This window comes from Amphiura filiformis, chromosome 17 (assembly GCF_039555335.1).
Source record: "Amphiura filiformis chromosome 17, Afil_fr2py, whole genome shotgun sequence".
Lineage (NCBI taxonomy): Eukaryota > Metazoa > Echinodermata > Ophiuroidea > Amphilepidida > Amphiuridae > Amphiura > Amphiura filiformis.
Window position 1 is genome coordinate 39648757 of NC_092644.1, and position 19360 is coordinate 39668116.

A 19360-nucleotide genomic window follows, 5' to 3' on the forward strand; every position below is an offset into this window, starting at 1 on the left:
CAAGTAAAACCATGATTACGTCGATCTTCATTTAAATGACAATAGCTCCCAGATGCATCAAGCTATTATCTTCAGATTATTAGATCAATAAGTTAACATATGCCCCTTTCTGTTTATAGTACAAAGACTATACTAATTAGGAATTTTATATTTTTGATATATTTTTGAAAATGTCACATAGCCCGGTACCAATCATTTTGATACACCTTGTATATATTTCAATGCATTAGGCCACGAAAAAAGAAAACCCTGTTCTACGGGCCTGACCTACCCAGATTTTGAACAAATTGGGAAAAAAATTTCCTGTACAAATGAATGCCGACCAAAATTTCGGAAATTTAAGGAACAAATTTTTTGTTGTATTTTCTCAAATTGCGAATTATTTACAGATTTTGGTGACTTTTTGGGCCATTTTCGAGGCAGACCGACCGACCCTACTTTAAAGGTCCGTACGCCGTAGAACAGGGTTTCTTTTTTTTGTTGCCTTAGCCCGACAATTTTAAGGCGACGAAAAAAAGAAATCCTGTTCTACGGGCGGACAGACCTTTTAAGTAGGGTCGGTCTGTCGGCTTGTTTTTTTCTTCTTTTTTTTTGTTTTTTTTTTTTGGAAATGACCCAAAAAATCACCAAAATCTGTAAATAATTTGCAATTTAAAAAAATACAAAAAAATGTTCTCCTGAAATTTTTGAAATTTGGGTCGGCATTCATTTGTACAGGAAATTTTTTTTCCCAATTTGTTTAAAATCTGGGTCGGTCGGGACCGTAGAACAGAGTTTTCTTTTTTCGTCGCCTAATTGAAGTTGAGGCAGACACATAATATTAAACATTTCACACAAGTATAAGTATTAAAATTGGGTTTTTTTTCTCCATATCTTTTCCTTTATTATGATATTATTTCTATTTACTGTATGCATTTGATTCATCACTATGATGAAAAAACCCAATAAAACATAAATTTATTCTACAATTCACATTCCAACAGATCTTTTCAGCAACTGATTCAAATTTTCAGGAAGATTTAATGTGTGGCAGAAAAAAACACATGGTCGACAACCAATCACACACTGGTGACAGAGCATTGATGAGTGTGTGGTGTGGTATGATTGTTTACGCCAATCATAAACCACATTGCTCGTACTATGATGCAACATATTTTGAATTCAGTGTCCACTGTGTGATCGCAATATGAGTTCAAATTGCCAGCAATTGATTGATTGGTTGGATATATGCTTTGATGGTCACTCTACTCGCAATGATTGGTGCGTTTGGAAACTCCTGTTGAAAAGGTCAATTAATAAAGTAATAAAATGATGATGGATTCCAGAATAATTTTCATAGCGCCAGTAATACATTTGTAGGTATTAACTTTGCTGTGAGGCTGGAAATGGGCTATTCCAGTTGAAATCCATATACCCCATATGGAAGACATGCCCTTAATTAATCTTCCACACAGGGAGTGTGAATTTCAAAATGAGGTTAACCTGAATGGTGACTTCATTTGAAATCTAAACCCCCTGTGTGGGAGATTAAGGTCATGTCTTTCATGGAGGGTGCGTGGAATTGAACTGGAATACATTGTAGCCCAATAATCACAAGGCACTGAAATCAATTGCCTTGAGTGCCTGTCCTAATGCCTCTGTGCCCATATAAATGTGCTAACTTTGGCCACATTCTTGTGCAGATTGCCTTGGTGCCCTAGCATGGAATACTTAGCCAAATTGCCTTAAAAATGGGTGCTCTGGCAAAACTAAATTTTTAACCTGCACAATTTGACATCTTCGCAGTCCTCATGACTGAATATACACATGCAAACCAATAAACCGCTCATCATTGTTACTTCTTGAGTAGAAAAGTTTGTGAGTGTCAAGTTCGGTAAGCACTCTATCATATCATAGAACTTCATGTTACAAGCATTTGTAACTTCCAATTCAACTCTATAAATTCATAGAGAACTCCAAGAACTAGCTTACTGTTGAATGTACATGTGTGATAGCATTCCTCTTTCAGAGTCATCAAAGTTTTGTGATAGTAAACAACAGGTCACTTTAGTACCCAACAGAATGTATATCCACTACTTATATTTTGATGAGTAGTATTCCTCTTCAATCTCATACAAGTCTATAGCTAGATCATCTCGGAGTTGTATGATTTTTTCGTCAAAACTTTCAGCGACTCTTCTCAGAAATATAGTTCTTTGATTGATAGATTCATTGACTGAGGGAAAGTCATTTAATATCAGAAACTGTTTGATGTCTGAGACAAGCTTCAGAAGGGATTCACCTGCACGCACCTGAAATGGACACAAAATAAGAAGAATGAAAATTAACAAATAATAATAATCAACACTCAAATTTAACAAGGAACAGGTGCTTATTTGGCTCTTGTGAAACCACAGTGACCGACTGGAAGGTCAGTGCACCAGGGGACATGGTCTTAATTTATCCACCAGCAGCTGAAAATAGAGGTGAAAATAGATATAAAAACTGCAAAATAGATTGAAGGAAACTTTGATAAAAGTCATAAAACCCTGTATGACCCTTAACCTATGGTAATTGGCACAAATAGTGAGTAAACCAGGAGATGGAATGAACTTCAAAATAGGTCTACATATAGTTGCATCTTTTGGAAACACTTGACTGGGGTGTTCATTGTTCATTTATTGTTCATATTAGCTCAAATGGGAGACAACTGTCTCACCTGTCTCATTCACAAATCAAAGGACCAATTTGAAGCAGGGACTGCCTTTTGAGAGGAGTGAGAGCAATCACTACTCTACAGCTCTTCTTAAGTTGCATTTGCAAGAGCGATTTATAGCTCCTCTAAATGACTCGTTAAATTCTTTATGCTTTGATGGCCACAGGTGCAAACAGCTCTTCTTGAAGAGACCAGAAGAGCATTCTACAACTCTTTTCTAATTTTCAAAAGGCAGTCCCTGTCAAGCCTGATAAAGAATATAAATTATGATGATGACAATGTTGATGATGACTTTCATAGACTTCATATTCACATGCTTAGTATTGATTGGCACTTCGGTAAAGTAAGGAATCCAGGAGGCTTCTTTCCAGGAAATTAAGTCATTTGGGAGGAAATTTTGTTGTCCTAAATGAAGTAAATTGTGGATAATGTGGTTATCTTTGTGGGAAACTTGACTTCTCTTGAAGGGAAGTGAACACCTTTTTTCAGGTCTGTTGATAGGACTAATGGTGAGACTGAGAAGGTGAGTAAATGATCATGATAAGGAATTGGGTTGGTTCTATATGTGACAAATGACAATCCACCAAAAATGGGCAGTAAACATTTTGAAATTTATGGACAGGCAGAGGTTCAATGGACCATAACTATTTTGGCCGACATTATGGCCTTTTTGCATTGGATGGTCACATTTTTATGAGTATGCTATTCAGTATTCATTTAAGAAACAGGTGATAATTACAAGCATCATCTTTAAACTCTGTATTCAACCTAATTAGTTCAAAGTTTCATTTACCAGTTCTCACACTTACAATATTTGCTGCTCGGACCTGCATTTCACTTTGGTCTTGTTCTCCTTGCATCTGCCTTGCTACCTGGGTTTCATCTTCAACCTGTAAGGACAACACATTGCAACAATGAATGCTCATTTGGTATAGCAAAACAAAAGTTGTTTAACAACATTCAACAGAAAATAATGAAGGAAAATATTCATTTACCTTGCAAATAATAAATGACCTGTTACCATCATCAGCCAGTAGTGATACCTGTCAAACAAGTTAAACATACAGGGGCCCAGTCTAACGAACATTTATGAAAGTCTGCTTCTAGAAATACCTTAACCAAGAAGTTAACCAGCCAGTCATTACTGTATGATGATGGTATTAACAGATTGCTCCTGGAAATATTTGCAAGGTTAATTGAAAAGTTCTGTTCACTAGTTTCTGTTGAAAAATTTAATACTCCTGTTTGACAATAATTTTGATGAAACAATAATTATGTATGATCACTTCAATGGCTACCATACTTCTAATTTTCTGTCACTTCCTCATTTGGGTTTTATAATTATGTTAACATCCAATCTGCTCCTTTGGTTTTTCTTTCTTTTCCCCCTCTCCTTCTTTTCTTTCCTTTCTTTCTTTCCTTCATTCATCAAATCAATCAAATTTAATCAATCACTTGAACCAGGGATGCCAGTGGCCAGTAGTGGCTTTGCAGGAAAAGCCTGAAAATGTTTGCAAATTTAGGCTATAAAGCCTCAAAACGGGCTGAAAATAAATTAAAGTGTGGAAATTTGGAGTAACAAAGAGTGGGAAATCAGGCAACTGTCTGAAAACTGGCATCCCTGTTTAACTCCCTTGTTAAATTAACATATCAATTTACAATTTATGATTCAAGGGATACTTTTGATATTTGACCTCAATTACCTGCACACAGGACACCTGTCTGTGGCGTGCAGGCAGCTGTTAAGGGGGTACTACACCCCTGCCCAATTTTGTGCATATTTCTCAAAAATGATAGCGCAATGGTGACAAGTAAGATATGTATATTATAGGGGCAAGGACTACAAATACTGCACTGGAAATTTTATTTCAGCACAGACCACAGTTGTGGAGTTACAGTCAAAAATGAGGGAAAACCAATATTTGATCAATAAATCAATAACTACTTGCCTTGAGTTGAGGAATTTTCAGTGCAGTTGTTGTAGTCCTTGCCCCTATAATATACATATCTCACTTGTCACCAATGCACTATAATTTTTGTGAAAATGCAAAAATAGGCACAAAATTGGCTAGGGGTGTAGTACCCCTTTAAGCTACAGCCCTGATACTTACCCTTGCTAATTTCACTATTTCAGTATAATTGTCCATCATTGATTTCACATCATCTTTCAATCTTCTTGAGTAAGATTTTAACTGATTGTCTTTACTTTGTGGTAAAGCACGTTGTGGTACCCCCACTCCTGATTGAGTCTGAGACATGGTGATATTACTGTTATGGCTGCAAAAAAATAAACAAATAAAAGCAGACATGTTACATCGAACATTCTACAATTCTCCTAGTGTTATATTTTATAATGACAAGGGGCTGACATTTTCTTCGGAAGGGGTGGGTCCCAAATACACTAGGGGATCACAAATTTTGGAAAGAAAAATAGGGGGGGTCATAAAATTTTGATGACCAAAATGTAGGGAGTCACAAGATGACCACAAATAGTGAATAGTGTGTTTATTTTATTCAAAAGGTCTGATTTCAATACAATTTTAGCCAGTTTAGCCTTTAACGGGTAAAGTGTATCGTTGGGGGGGGGGGTCATAAAATTTTTGTTGCCAAAATAGGAGGGGGGGGTCGCAATTTTATTGACGCTGTCGCTGACTTTTTGTAAATTTGGAACCCCTCTTCTGAAGAAAATGCCAGCCCCCTTAAAAGGACATTTCGTGATCCACAGCATCATCCCCACATTTTTCTCCAAAAAAGTTGAGATTTTTATACCACTGGAAACCTCTGCCTAAATGTTTATGTACAAAACATTTCCTGCAGATTGATTTGTTTCTAAAGCAAATTTGAATTACGTCACTTCTGGTACACCACAACAAAATTACAACACATTGTCTATGCAGCAGTGTAATACACATGATCATGCATAACTCGGAAATGCAAAATCGGAATCAACTGAAATTTTTGGAATAAGCGTTTTTGTGGATACATCTACTGAAATGACAAGACTGTCGGGTGCTACTTTATAGTACAAGGAACTAATATACATTGTCCTCATTCACAAACTGATTACTGATACTATCTGTCCAACGTACAAGGCTAAGACCGTACGGCAGAGTGGTGAAGGAATATTACACAGTCAAGAATAGGCTCCATCACCCATTGTTTGGGATCCCTCACCGTCTCCCAAAACATCAAAACAACGTCAACTTGCCTAGAAATGTCAAATTTTGCCAAATTTAATCTCTGTACAATCCAAGTCCTACATCACATCGATATCGGCGATCATGTTTTTTTTTAATTTAAAGATTGGTTGGTTCCCACAAGCGTCATGCATGTGACATCATGGATAAGGTAAATTTGGATATGACATCTAGTCAAATAATATAATAGCTATGTAAGCCGCCATTACCCTACCATCACGTAGGCCTGGAACACTATCACGCTTTCTACCGGCTCCATCGCGTCAGTGCTCCGCGTTCAACTAATAAAATTACCCGTAAAAATCACGGCTTGCTGCATCCAAGGTTTACTTTAGACTTTTTCAAGCCTGCTACAGTGTATTTTTTTCAAATGTTGAACAGCTATTTTTAATATTTTAATGACATTTTATTGATTACATCCAATCGACCAACAATCCCGCTATCCGAGCCAAGCTATACAAGAAAATACCAATTTCAAACACAAAAATTAACCCCAAGACGTTTGACGCCTACACGCAAGACTTGGCAATAGTCTATTTAGAATTAGATCATCGTTGTCAAGCTTGAGGTGATTGACCCCCGATGATTGACATTTTTAAGTGAAATATCCTACTTGAAAATTTTGTGATCATGCCTTGCTTGCCTACTAGGCATCACGGTAAGCGATGTATTCCAACCACCGGATCGAGAATGATTCCCTAACCCTATTAACCATTCCCTAACCCTAACCCTAAATTCTCCATCCGGTGGTTGGAAGACATCGCTTACCAGGAAGGGGGAAATACTTAGCCTGCTGCTCTCAGTCGTCAAACGTCTGGATTGACGACTGAGAAAACTATGACGTGGAAAAAAAGTGACGGATTTTGCAACGGGATTCCTGTGGCATAGAGCATGCGCAGTTGTGTCCAAATTGACCTTTTGACTGAGTATGTTGTTTTTAAGAACTTCAGTCACTAACGGCGCGGTACACAGGCGCCGCTAGTGAGTCGCGCTACCGCGCACAACCAAAGTCGCATTGAATATTTTCAAAAGTCCGTCAGGATATTGACTGCAAGATAATCAGTCGTCACTACGAAGCACACAGTACATGCGAAGTGTAGTCTGTAGACTGCTGATTGGAATTAGTCTAGCAATGTCTAGGAAATACTCCTCCCAGCCGGCAGTCTATAATCAAATAAAGTAATTCTTGGCCAAACTGGAACACTGTGTAGGTATCCCAGGCAAACCTTAGTTAACACATTTACTAGTCAGCGAAATTCGCCGAGACCGGGGCCCAAACACAATGCATATTTACATAGAAATTTGAATTTTTTTTGAGAATAGGTTGGTGAAGGAAACCTACATAAATATGTTTTCTATACTTCACTTGACCCAAATATATGATTTTTTATGGTGATAATCAATTCGCACATAAAATTTTAGAGGGATTTTGATAGCAGTTCCATTAAAAAAAAGCTGCTATCGCCATGCGATTAAGATCTAGAAACACCCCTAAAAGCCGTTTTGGGGAATTTTGCTAGCAGAATCTTTTTGATGAAAGTCAATCTTTGACAAGATGTAACTTTGTTACGGAAAGTGCTATGACAAAAATGTTTTCAGTTTTGGCTTTCTTTACTCAAGGGCTTTAATTTGATATGTAAAATGATGCAGTTTGATGGCAAATTTGAATTCACCTAGGATACCTACACTGTGAACGCTAGTGTAGTGGCTCGCGATAAACACATTGCCAATATTATAGCGCTGTACAGCATAAAGTATACACGCGCTTACACTCAACACTGCGTACGCTTAGTACACTACATGGACGCAACACGCATGTTCCAGTTTGGCCAAGAATTACTTTTGATAGTGTAGTGAGCCGGGGGCACTCACATTTCCCAGCTATACTGGTATGTGCCGGGCGACGACCCCCCTTTTTCAGAGCCACTGGCCGTTCCTTAGACCCTCTGAATTCATTGTTTGCGCGCTCTGAAGCCCAAAAAATTTTCTAGCCGCCCATAGACCCTCAGATCATCGATTTCCGCTCTCATCGGCATCTTGAGAGACGTGTTTTCCGTCCTACTATTTCAAGCCCAAAAGCAGACCCAAAAGCTACTTTTGCGAACCCAAAAACTTCAAAGGGAATTTTCCATTAATTTCTTCCCCATTGAAACACATTGTAAGGAATAAGGTGAACTTTGGGTGGGATTTTGGGCTCCTTTAGTAGTGGCAACACTGGTTGACTGATAATAAATAAACATTGCAGCAATGCCGATCGCGAGAGTCCAGCTGGTGAACATTTTAGCTAGAAATAAATGATTTTGAGATCTCTTTTTGGAATAAAATTGCCAAATATGAGGAAAAGTACCTTAATAATTATGTACACATCCTTGCAGCTCTCCATAAACAATGAATTAAAAGGTAATTTTACGATCTACTGGTCTAGTAAAATCGGGAGTGGAATGGCTGTCAAATTCTGCACACTTCACTCAATCATCTCATAGTATAAGCATGACAGTTCAATGTAGTTTGTAGTCTAAATGTTTTTCTATTCGGCACTGAAAAAAATAATTCTTGTGAGTTTGTTTTTATGGTGGGCTTTTGTAATGCTGCTATAATTATCAGAATAGCATAGATTGTAGGTCTACAGGGTCTAGTAATTTTGATTTGAATGCTGTTTTGCTTTGTTGAGGTTTCCATCGTAATGGGCCAAACCAGACCTATTTTGCATTAATGATTTTCCTGATTAATAATTGAACCCTGGTTTGGCCTGCGGGTTTAGTTTCCGAGATTTTTCAGATTTTGGCGGCCGATCAGTTCCCAAGACCCCCCTTTTGGCCAGTCAATCAGTTCCCAAGACCCCCTTTTTTGACCGCCATTTAGTTCCCTAGACCCTCCTTTTTGGCTGGCCGATCAGTTCCTTAGACCTCAAGTTCGAAACTGGCGGTGGCACACCCCTAAAAAAAAAAAATTCGAGTGCCCCCCCCCCGGGGTAGTGAGTCTCCGCTCCGGCTTCTTTTAATTGTCATTGACATTGTTTACATGCTTTAATGCTATAAATTGTCATTGACATTATTTACATGCTATAAATTGTGGGAAATTTAGCTCGTTTCGTGGGAAATTAACTTTTTTTCAAGCCCTGTAGTTAAATAGAGTAATTCAATTCACATAAAGCCCCGAACATAAGCTTACCTATTTAATCTCACGCTCCCGAGTTGTGATTTTGTTTTTCCAGATCTGCCAATCAATTAACCTTTGACCTGAATGCCTGTACTTGTTTCTATTTAAAAAAATGAAAATGTTTCTCAAGCCAATTCTATACTTAAATGCGAGAAATTATCCATGGATTTTATTTATCTTTTTATATTACAAATTATATTGTACCAAGATGACATAAGGAAATTTATGAGAACGAAAACAGATTTAAAAATGGGAAATTGGTTTAAATGTGCACTTTCCTGCGAAAAAAACGCTAGCGAGATCGGGCGTGAAAGAGCGAGATTTTTCATCGGCCTTTTCGGTGGCAGCCAAAATGGTGAGATAGAGAGAGAATTACATACAGAATAATTTCCATTGATATCTCCACCATCTCTTAATAAAATGTAACATTGATTAATTGTTAAGACATATTGATAAATCCACTATGGAAGTGTGACCTTTTTGACTTCTTGAAATAAATCATTAAGTAAGAAAATGGGGATGAATTTGCGTCCAATGAATCGTGTTTTGGTTGGGGATGTAAAATCCACATGCATGACATGATTTAGAACATGTAGGCAGAAGTGGTAGAATGAATGGCGATCATATCGTTCACCCGACATGCCCGAGCTATAACAGAAGATTAATACAATGGCCAATGCATTAAATTTCCGCGACATAATGACTTAAGGCTTGGTCATGTCATGATGTTGGTACTCTCCCTAAAATACTTTACTACTTTGTTTAGACTAGTAAATAAAGAAAATGTATGGGTGATATTTTCTCTTTAAACCACCCGAGCTAATTAATTTAAGAAGGTTAAAATTACGAATTTATCAAATTAAACTTTTTCATCAAGGTTAAGCATGTTCTTGGTTATAATGTATACCTTTTATTTTGTCAAACAAGGTTTATTTTGTTACAAAATCCATGTTCGTATCACAATTTTTGATGCAAAACTAGTGATGCAAACTCCAAAACTTTCGAGTAGCACGAGAGCGCTTGATGTACGCTCGTTTTGACAGTGTCAGTGATTTATGCTCGCGTATCAAGAATTTTCAAACCATTTGACCAAGTTTTTTTACTGTGTGATGCAATTCTACATTTTACCATTTATGAATATTCATTTCAAGATAGCGAATTTCATGAAAAATGTGATGTATTTTTCTTCAAAAAAATTCCTTTACTGATCACTCAACTGATCATTTCATCTTGTTTAATATGTGCAAGATTTTATGAAGGTATATTTTTTGCTTTTCTGATAATTTTTGATTGTTTTTTTTTTTGAGACAAAAACTTCCTAGCAGAAAAGGCATTTTCACTTGTTTTCAAAAAGTTGTTTTAACCTTGGTTTTTTACCCAATAATTTCACTCATTTATTGAAGCCATGCCATACTTGACCCGACTAAATCGAACACTGCCAACAAGATCCAACAAAGTTACTTTATATTTCAAAAATAGTTCCCAACCAGGTTACTTCAAGCAGAAAACTTCCTAGCAGAAAAGGCATAATCACTTGTTTTCAAAAAGTTGTTTTAACCTTGTTTTTTACCCAATAATTTCCCTCATTTATTGAAGCCATGCCATACTTGACCCGACTAAATCGAACACTGCCAACAAGATCCAACAAAGTTACTTTATATTTCAAAAAATAGTTCCCAACCAGGTTACTTCAAATCAAACATTCTTTTCTAAGCAGAATATACTCAAATCCATTTTTACATGTGGCTAATGTTTGACATGTTTGTTTGTTTTGGAGCAAAAAATGTTAAAGTAACATCTTGGTCAAGTTGGGGTGTATTTTGCAATATTCGACCCACAAGGTTGTAAGTGCGAGTTACACTATAGGCCTACCTCTGAGTGACATAGCGGCAGGTATCACTTGAAAAATAATTGAGATCATTTTGGCGCATGAATTTAAGAATGGTCAAAGGTTTGGGAGTATCTAAATAAACTAAATATGAAGTAACTTTGTTGGGACCTTGTTGGTGCATGCCATAGAGATCTTAAGGAATTAAAAATTGCATTTTGTGTGGCGTGGCAGCCTTTTTAAGCCTCCAACTCGAACTTAATTTATTGGTCGGCATTCTTTTAGTAGAAAAAAAATTGTTTCACAATTCTTTTGAAATCTGGGTTGATTGGGCCTGAAGAACAGGGTTTTCTTTTTTTGTTGCCTATAAAGGCTAAAGCTTCAAATGTAACAACTAACAAAGATTATATTTGTTTTGTGTTGCAGCCCAAAGTAAAGAAGGCAACCAAGGGGAAGAAGGTGGCTCCGGCCCCTTATGCCGCTAAGGCACCAACTCCAAAGAAGACTGTCAACCCATTGTTTGAAAAGAGACCAAGGAACTTTGGAATCGGTAAGGAAAATATTCACATTATTGCATGCTGGATTAATGCCCATAACTTCATGAAATGGATTGCATAAACCTGTCACTAACTGTTTTATCGACACAGACAGAAATTAATTCCCTTTTCTTTCAAAAAATTGGAAAATTGCAGTTCAGTGCAGTGCCTTACAATATTTGCACATTTCATATTTTGAAATACGAAGAACACCCTGCAAAATTTGTTGGGTTATTTTCAAAGCAGTGCCTTAGAATGTTAGCACATTTTACATTTTGAAATAATTTGTTTCTGCACATTAAGGTGGTACTACACCCCTAGAGATAAATTTGTGACTATTTTTGCATTTTCTCAAAAACTAATAAAACACTGGTAGCAAAAGTTATGTATATTATAGGGGCAAGGAATCCAGTTATTACACTGGAATTTCAGTGACTCAAGACAAGTAGTTATTGATTTATTGATCAAATATTAGTTTTCCTCATTTTTGACTGTAACTCCACAAGTTGTCTGTGCTGAAATAAAATTTTCAGTGCAGTAGTTGTAGTCCTTGCCCCTATAATAAACATCTTACTTGTCATTAATGCGCTATAATTTTTGAGAAAAATGAAAAATAGGGATAAAATTGGCCAGGGGTGTAGTACCACCTTAAACATCCTGCAAAATTTGAAATGTTATTTTTTAGAAAACAATATAGGTTGATAGACTGACCAGCAGAAATATAGAATTATCAACACTACCCTTTTGTCAATGTTATTGTTTTCATACTCCATGATCAAACGCAGCAGCCTATTATAGATGTCTTGTGTCTTTGTTTAAAAATCATGTGACTGGCATTGTCATGAGCATAATTATAGGGCCATGTGTTTTGAAGTCGCCACCCAAAAAGGGTGGCGGCGTTGCATTTTTCCAGATCCTTTCGCCAAAAATGTTTATAACTTGACAACCACATACACTACAGACATAAGTGTGGTATCAATTTAAAGCTGAAACTCCATACTGCATGCTGTGCGAAATTCATTAATGTGTGTTTTAGGGTATTGGAGATATTTCCATTTGTTTTTGGACTATTCAGGGTGGCGGTGGCTGAGGAAGCGGTGGCTGAGGAAGCGGGCTGTACAAACCTTATGGAAGGCACAGCATCATGAGCATTGCAGTTATATTTTTAAATTGCTCCCATTTGCAAATTATAAGGCCCCTCTCCATGTAACTTGGACCCAAGTGTCCATAAGTAAAGATGTATTAGATAAGCTGTGTTTTAGGTCAAAGGTGGGGTCAAAGGTCACGGGTCAAAGGTCATTTAAGGTCATTTTCCGAAACCGTAAGAAAATAGGTATATATACCCTACCTCTATACAAGTATACATTTTCTGAAGGGAAATTTCATGGGGAGTTCAAATATGATGAGCAATTAAAGATAGGGGCAGAGGTTAAAAAAATATGTCTTGAAAGATAAAAAATGAAAAAGTTAAATTTTAGCTGACAATTTCAGTCTGGGCAACTTAACAATACCCCCTACAATTTTTTTAATGGCATATTTGGATTGCTCATACAATTTCCTTTCAGGAAATGTATAGTTTGCATGGGGTGGAGTGCATATTTAAAATTTTATGTCAATTTCAACCTCGGAAGGCGTAAATAAGCTCAAAAAGGCTGCGCAACGCAAAATGGGGCGAGTTCAAGACACATGGCCATAGCTGATTACTTCTTCATTTGCGTGCTCTGTTTTAAAATCTTATTTCAGGTCAAACCATCCTGCCCAAGCGTGACTTGTCTCGTTTTGTGCTTTGGCCCAAGTATGTGAGACTGCAGCGTCAGAAGGCTGTTCTGTATCAACGTCTGAAGGTACCACCACCAGTCAACCAGTTTTCACAAGCTCTTGATAGACAGACAGGTAAAAATCACGAGTTTTCTTCACTACCTTTACATTTATTATGTTGGAAAAGGTCACATGTCATGAATTGGTCATCTTTTGTGTAACATAATGTTAATTGATAAAAATATCACCAATTTTGATTCACTTCAACACAACTTTTAATGAATACATTTTAGACCATTATAAGTATATATTTCTGGAAAGCTTATATTACAAGGATGCCAAATCAACAAAGTATAACATCATAATACAGGGTGGGTAAGAAATATACAGGGTGGAAGATCAACAAAATTAGCATCTTTCTTGTCATGGTAAACCACATATTTTCTTTTTCTGAAAGCTATGTAGCTCAAAATAAATATGGATTCAGAAAGACATTGCATGGGCCCTTCAAACAAATTAGGAAGAAAAACTTTGGTATCTCTTGCGTTAAACATACAGGGTGGTCAAAATTGTAAAATAATTTTAGAATTTGTATGACATTATCAATTAAAACTTTTTTCCTCCATGTCTGGCACTAAAACTAATAGCATAATTGAATTCCTCATCAAATTTCCTTAAAAATATGTGTACTTTTGAATAAGCAGGGTGTCTCAGGCAAGAGATAGGCCATTTAGAAATGTCGGAGCATTACGTGTACACTTTGTACAGTAACATATAGGGAAAACTGTCTTAATTAGCATTTAATTAAGCAATTAATTAGTTACATCTTTTGTTACAGTTGATCTACTATGAGGTAGATCTACAATCCAGGATGATATGTGCAATTTGTGGTCCATGCTAGTTGTACTTTTTAAGATACTAAGGTTTGAAGTTTGCCATATTTTCACAATTTTGTGTACAATCCTATGGGGCTCGCCCGCCCCGGCTCACCCGCCCCGGCCCCTCCATTGACACGTGTTACATATTGAAGTATAACTCTCAAAGTAGTTGTCCAATTGACTTGGTTTTTTTTGTATTTGATAAAGAACATAATTATCTACAAAATGACACCAAACTTTCTACAATAGGTATTATACTTTTAGAATAAACCAAGCTCGAAGTGCGAAGAAAGCGTTTTCATGTTACGGCCCCTCCATTTTTGGGTGACCTATTTGTGACATGCGACCAAAAGTAGAATAAACAAGTTCTAACAAACATTTCAGCTCCCATTCAACAAAAATATTAAACAAAGTGTTAAGACTTCTTGGAAAATATGAACCAGGTGGTGCTTTTCTAGGCTACAACTGACTCCAACTTCAATTCCTACACGTGTTAATAATATTGGAATTCAACAAAGCAATCCTGGTATTAGCATGTTGGTCGGTGCATCATTGTCAGTGATGGTTTTGAGTATTTGCTAGATGATATAATTACTTGATTATAACTACCATGTGTAACTACTGAGACTTTTATGAGGCACCCGACTGTGTTGATTCAGAAGTTGAGTTCAATAGTGGATTCTTTTAATTATGTTTGACTGCAGAGGAAAACATGTTTTATGAATGATCACTATTCAAGAATCCAAGTAGAGCCTATACGATGTTACATCGCACACTAACTAACTTCATGATCTCTTACAGCTGTCCAGTTGTTCCGTCTCCTGAACAAGTACAGGCCAGAAACCAAGCTTGAGAAGAAGGCTCGTCTGCGTGCCCGTGCTGAAGAGCGTGTCAAGGGAAAAGAGGATGTACCAACCAAGAGGCCCCCAGTAGTGATGTCTGGCATCAACACAGTCACAAATCTTGTCGAAAGCAAGAAGGCCCAACTGGTTGTCATTGCACATGATGTAGAGCCAATTGAGGTAAAGATAACTAAATTGTAGATTACTTCAACCAAGTTTGGGAATCACAAAGTGCAGAGTGAATGTTTTGTTTTGCCATGATGTGTAGAATTTCTTCACCTGAAAAACTTGTGTAGATTACGAAATCGAGCTTTTTAAATCTGAGCAAAGCACGTGTCAAAGGTAACTTCACATTCAAACTTACATTACTATTGTAAGTAACAGTACACTGTCTGTGTTTCCTTCTTTCAGATTGTGCTTTTCCTCCCTGCTCTTTGTCGTAAGATGGGTGTCCCATACTGCATTGTGAAGAGCAAGGCTCGTCTAGGAATGGTGGTACATCGCAAGACATCAACCTGCCTGGCTTTCACACAAGTCAACCCGTAAGTAAATGGTGTATAAACTTATGCAACTAATTTGTTTACGTATTGCACCCTGCAAAATCTGGAGGGAGGGTAACCTCTGGAGAGGGGAATATCCTCAGGAGTTGGAGCTACTGTTTTGCCATTTAGTTTCCTCTACAAGGTCAGAATTGAGGATGAGCAGCATGACTCAAATTTTGATTTTTCAGAAGCAAACAAAATTGGTAATCATCAGCACAATGTTGCCCCCCCCCCCAGTTCTCATTGTGTCAAGTATTGAATGAGCATAAAGACTTTTAAGTGGTGGAATAACTTCGTCCATACTTATTCATATACTAATATTCATGAGAGTACAGGGTGTATCAAAATAATTGGTACCCATTAAGTTTGATGTTTATTGAAAAGCCTGCCTCTTCCAAATACAGTGTTGGATAATCTTGAAATGTCCAGAATGTATAGTTTATGACTTGTTTTACAATTAATCTACAAATTATTTGGATCTTATATGTTGAATTTTGATGTGTTAGGCTCATCCGTTATCGATGAAAACTGATGGGTACCAATCATTTTGATACAGCTTGTACCTTACAATCATAAATTTATTTAAGTTTCTTATTATGGTAGTAATTGTACATTGTTGTTGCTTTTCAGAGAGGACAAGGGTGCTCTAAACAAGTTGGTTGAAGCGGTTAGAACCAATTACAATGACAGATACGATGAGGTGAGTACCGCCAGTTCTTGCAAAGTTGCAATGAATAGGACACTACTGATAAACTGGCAATATTTATTAGGTTTTTATTTTCATGCTTAGGGGCAATATAAATCTGTACACTTTGTATTTGAAGAGCTTTGTTGCAAAACCAGACCTGCCAACTGTCCTTCATTTTGAGGGACTGTCCCTCATTTGGGGTTTTCTAAAGTGAAAATAAGGGACAGTCCTGTTTTCTGAAAATTTGAGTGATGGCAAATTTAAATGTAAGAACAGCAGAAAATGATGCAAATTTCACTTTAAAGTTTTGCTTAAGCATTCTCTTCCATCTATTGTAATAAACCCTGCAAAACCTTCGCTGAATTCTGAAAGTATTGCACACCTCAAGTCGTTGAATTTGTCGGTATCTGTACCTGGTTTGTGTACATGTACAAGGTTTTGGCCTCGCCTCGGTGTCTCTCTTTCTGACTTCGGTGGGTTGGCAGGTCTGCAAAACCCCTTGCATCCACTTCAGCAATTTTGAGAAGAAATCATCAAAAAAAGACTGATATATGGGGTTTGCAACCAAAGCAGTTTTTGGCGGGATGCTTGGGTAGGATGAGCATCCCGTTTGTTGAAAACCCCCTTATATCAGTGATTTTTTTTGTGATAATTTTTGATGTGTCCTCAAAATTGTGGATGTAAGGGGTAAATTGCAACAAAGCAATACCTGCCAACTGTCCCTATTCAATAGGGATGGGATTGTCCCTATTTTTACTGAAACAAAAAGCATAAAAGATAGCGATTTTGCCATGTGTGTTTTTGCTAAAATATGACTATAGTAATGTATAGGAAATTCAGGAATGTCCCTATTTTTGAGTTTCTTTCTCCCATTTGTCCCTATTTTTGAGATTACAGGGTTGGCAGGTATACATGCAAAGCTCTTCATTTGATGTGCACATAAATTCAAACATTGAATTCAAGTTGCAAACTGTAGAGTCATTTGATCAACCCATTTTGATTTGAACACTGTACCTTTCCTTCTCTTTTAAAAGAAGAGTAACAGCATCCTTTCTTGGTCATGTTAGATATGGGTGGGTTTAAATTTTAAGTTGTCGGACCTTTGCTGCTTGCAATGATGTAATATTGAATTTCTTCACCTGAAAATTCACTTGTTGAAATAAAATCGAGCTTTTTAAATCTGAGCAAGACAACAAAGACAAAGGTTTTCACCCTTATGAATGTATAGTTTAAATTCTATCAGCTTGCCTGCTCTCTTTTAGAAATGGGCAGAAGCATCCTCATAGTATATAACATATGGGGGTTAAAATATTAGTTCAGGTAGTTCTTTTGGTACACAGCCAGCTAGCTACTTCCTAACAGACTGTATAATGAATTTATGTGTAACTTACAGGTGAGAAAGTTTTCATATTTACAATGTTTTATTTTTCTTCCTCGCAGATCCGCAAACACTGGGGTGGTGGCATCATGGGTAGCAAGACACAGGCCCGCATCGCCAAACTTGAAAAGGCCAAGGCAAAGGAACTTGAAATACGAATGTAAATCAAGAAGTTCTCGCAACTCTCTCAAACAAACTTTGGAACTTGTTTACCAACTGAAAAACAATGCCACCTTATTTCTCCAAATAACATCAAAAGATCATGATTGCAAAGAAACTGCTATCACTTGATTTTATTAAGCATTGGGAACTTTTAAAACATGAATAAATATTTTCATGTCCAACAAATCTGCCCTCGAATGGAAAAATGCAGTATCCACAAGTAAATAACATGATAGATACTGGATTTTTCCTTCGGAGTGTCGAAGTATTTGTTTTTACATGTGTCAATTTCTCGAACTTGAGATAGTAATAAAATAAAACCCATGCTTATAAAATCATATGGTATAGAATTATGAACAGATTCTATGTCTTCACAAATAAATCCAAATATAGAAGACAAACATTTGTTATTGTGTCAATTATTATTTTGTCTGAACATATTTTCATGAAAATTCTTGGGTGGTTATTGGCAATGGTTACTAAACACAGCCAAAAAAGAAAGTCTCCAGTAGTTCCATCCCCATTTAATCAGATTCTGATGAGTTTATGGCAAAATAATTTATATAATAATTTTCTATACACTTTCCTTCAAGATTGATACCAAATTTGATATCAAAAGTTTAATCATCATGAGCAAAGGAACCGTTGTTTGGAAATTCGTGCAATTTTAAAAATGACAAATTACTTAATTGACCACGCAAAAGTCAATGCATGGTATCAGCGTATTATGTGGCCCGAAGCAACCCGTGCACAGGAATCATTATACACTTGCCATGCTTGCCTGCGCACAATAAAAAGAGCGGGGTATTTGATTTGCATTTTGACATGCATGGGTAAACCTTTAATGACAATGAATTTAGACCTCTCAGATGCGTGTAGATGTGTAGATGTAAAAAATACTTTTTTTATAATGTCGTAAAAGAAGCCATTGCAGATAATGTTGTATGAATGCTGATTTTATATTTTATGTTGATGATGCTTTCAAGAAAACGTATTGAAAAAAATCTGTCTCATTACTTATTTTGAAGTCTGCGCAAACTGTTTAGAACTTGAATTCAATAAATCTCCCAGTAAAGAACTTTACAACAACGCCGAAATGTGTGTAACAGCTGCACATACAACCCGACATGTTATACCCCATTTGAAATTCCGCAGTCACAAACAGTCACGCTTTATCGATTAACCTGCCGGCCTATTCAGGCGACGTAATTCTTGGCACACACGCTAGCTCCGCCGCGTGATACAACTCCCTATGTCATTTTAAAAATTGCACGAATTTCCAAAGAACGGTTCCCATGCTCACGATGATTAAACTTTTGATATCAAATTTGGTATCAATCTTGAAGGAGAGTGTATAGAAAATTATTATATAAATCATTTTGCCATAAACTCATCAGAATCTGATTAAATGGGGATGGAACTACTGGAGACTTTCTTTTTTGGCTGTGTTTAGTATTATCTTGTTGGCAATTTTCCATGTTGACGTTTTACCGAAGCTAGGTCAGCAACTTTCAGGTTGATGCATGAATACAAATATACACTAGTGACCTTGCATTCAACTTCACTGGCTTTCAGAAAAGAACGACACTCTTGCTCAGCTTGCCCCAAACGCCATGTTAATGGGCTTTATGTTCCCTTCATAAGCACTGCCCAATGCTTACCGATCTGTTGCTTTATATTGTGAGGCATTTGTATTG

At 36.9% G+C, this 19360-nt stretch overlaps 2 protein-coding genes and 2 non-coding genes across 4 annotated transcripts; 3 read left to right on the plus strand and 1 right to left on the minus strand.

Annotated features, from left to right (window-relative positions):
- Positions 1-683: 683 nt before the first annotated feature.
- LOC140137776 (mediator of RNA polymerase II transcription subunit 22-like) lies at positions 684-9140 on the minus strand. The gene is made up of 4 exons (XM_072159543.1): positions 9064-9140; positions 4807-4972; positions 3505-3585; positions 684-2291 (listed from the first exon to the last, which is right to left on the minus strand). Exons 2-4 carry the CDS (start codon positions 4951-4953, stop codon positions 2073-2075), a joined length of 447 nt encoding a protein of 148 aa, XP_072015644.1. The 5' UTR covers positions 4954-4972; positions 9064-9140; the 3' UTR covers positions 684-2072.
- Positions 6035-17969, plus strand: LOC140137206 (large ribosomal subunit protein eL8-like). The gene is made up of 7 exons (XM_072158857.1): positions 6035-6043; positions 11252-11429; positions 13159-13308; positions 14853-15073; positions 15305-15435; positions 16066-16135; positions 17564-17969. The coding sequence occupies exons 1-7, from the start codon at positions 6035-6037 to the stop codon at positions 17663-17665; spliced, it is 861 nt and encodes a 286-aa protein (XP_072014958.1). The 3' UTR covers positions 17666-17969.
- Positions 15146-15222, plus strand: LOC140138504 (small nucleolar RNA SNORD36). The gene has a single exon (XR_011857028.1). It is a non-coding gene; the product is annotated as a small nucleolar RNA SNORD36 (small nucleolar RNA).
- On the plus strand, positions 17233-17312 carry LOC140138505 (small nucleolar RNA SNORD36). The gene has a single exon (XR_011857029.1). It is a non-coding gene; the product is annotated as a small nucleolar RNA SNORD36 (small nucleolar RNA).
- Positions 17970-19360: the final 1391 nt, after the last annotated feature.

Excerpts from the sequence above, each read along its gene's own strand:
- LOC140137776 (XM_072159543.1), bottom strand. The coding sequence starts at position 4,953 with ATGTCTCAGACTCAATCAGGAGTGGGGGTACCACAACGTGCTTTACCA. Across the intron at positions 3,586-4,806 it reads AAATAGTGAAATTAGCAAGG|GTTGAAGATGAAACCCAGGT; the intron begins GTAAGTATCAGG and ends TTGTCCTTACAG. Across the intron at positions 2,292-3,504 it reads AGGTCCGAGCAGCAAATATT|GTGCGTGCAGGTGAATCCCT; the intron begins GTAAGTGTGAGA and ends TGTCCATTTCAG.
- LOC140137206 (XM_072158857.1), top strand. Across the intron at positions 11,430-13,158 it reads ACCAAGGAACTTTGGAATCG|GTCAAACCATCCTGCCCAAG; the intron begins GTAAGGAAAATA and ends ATCTTATTTCAG. Across the intron at positions 16,136-17,563 it reads ACAATGACAGATACGATGAG|ATCCGCAAACACTGGGGTGG; the intron begins GTGAGTACCGCC and ends TCTTCCTCGCAG.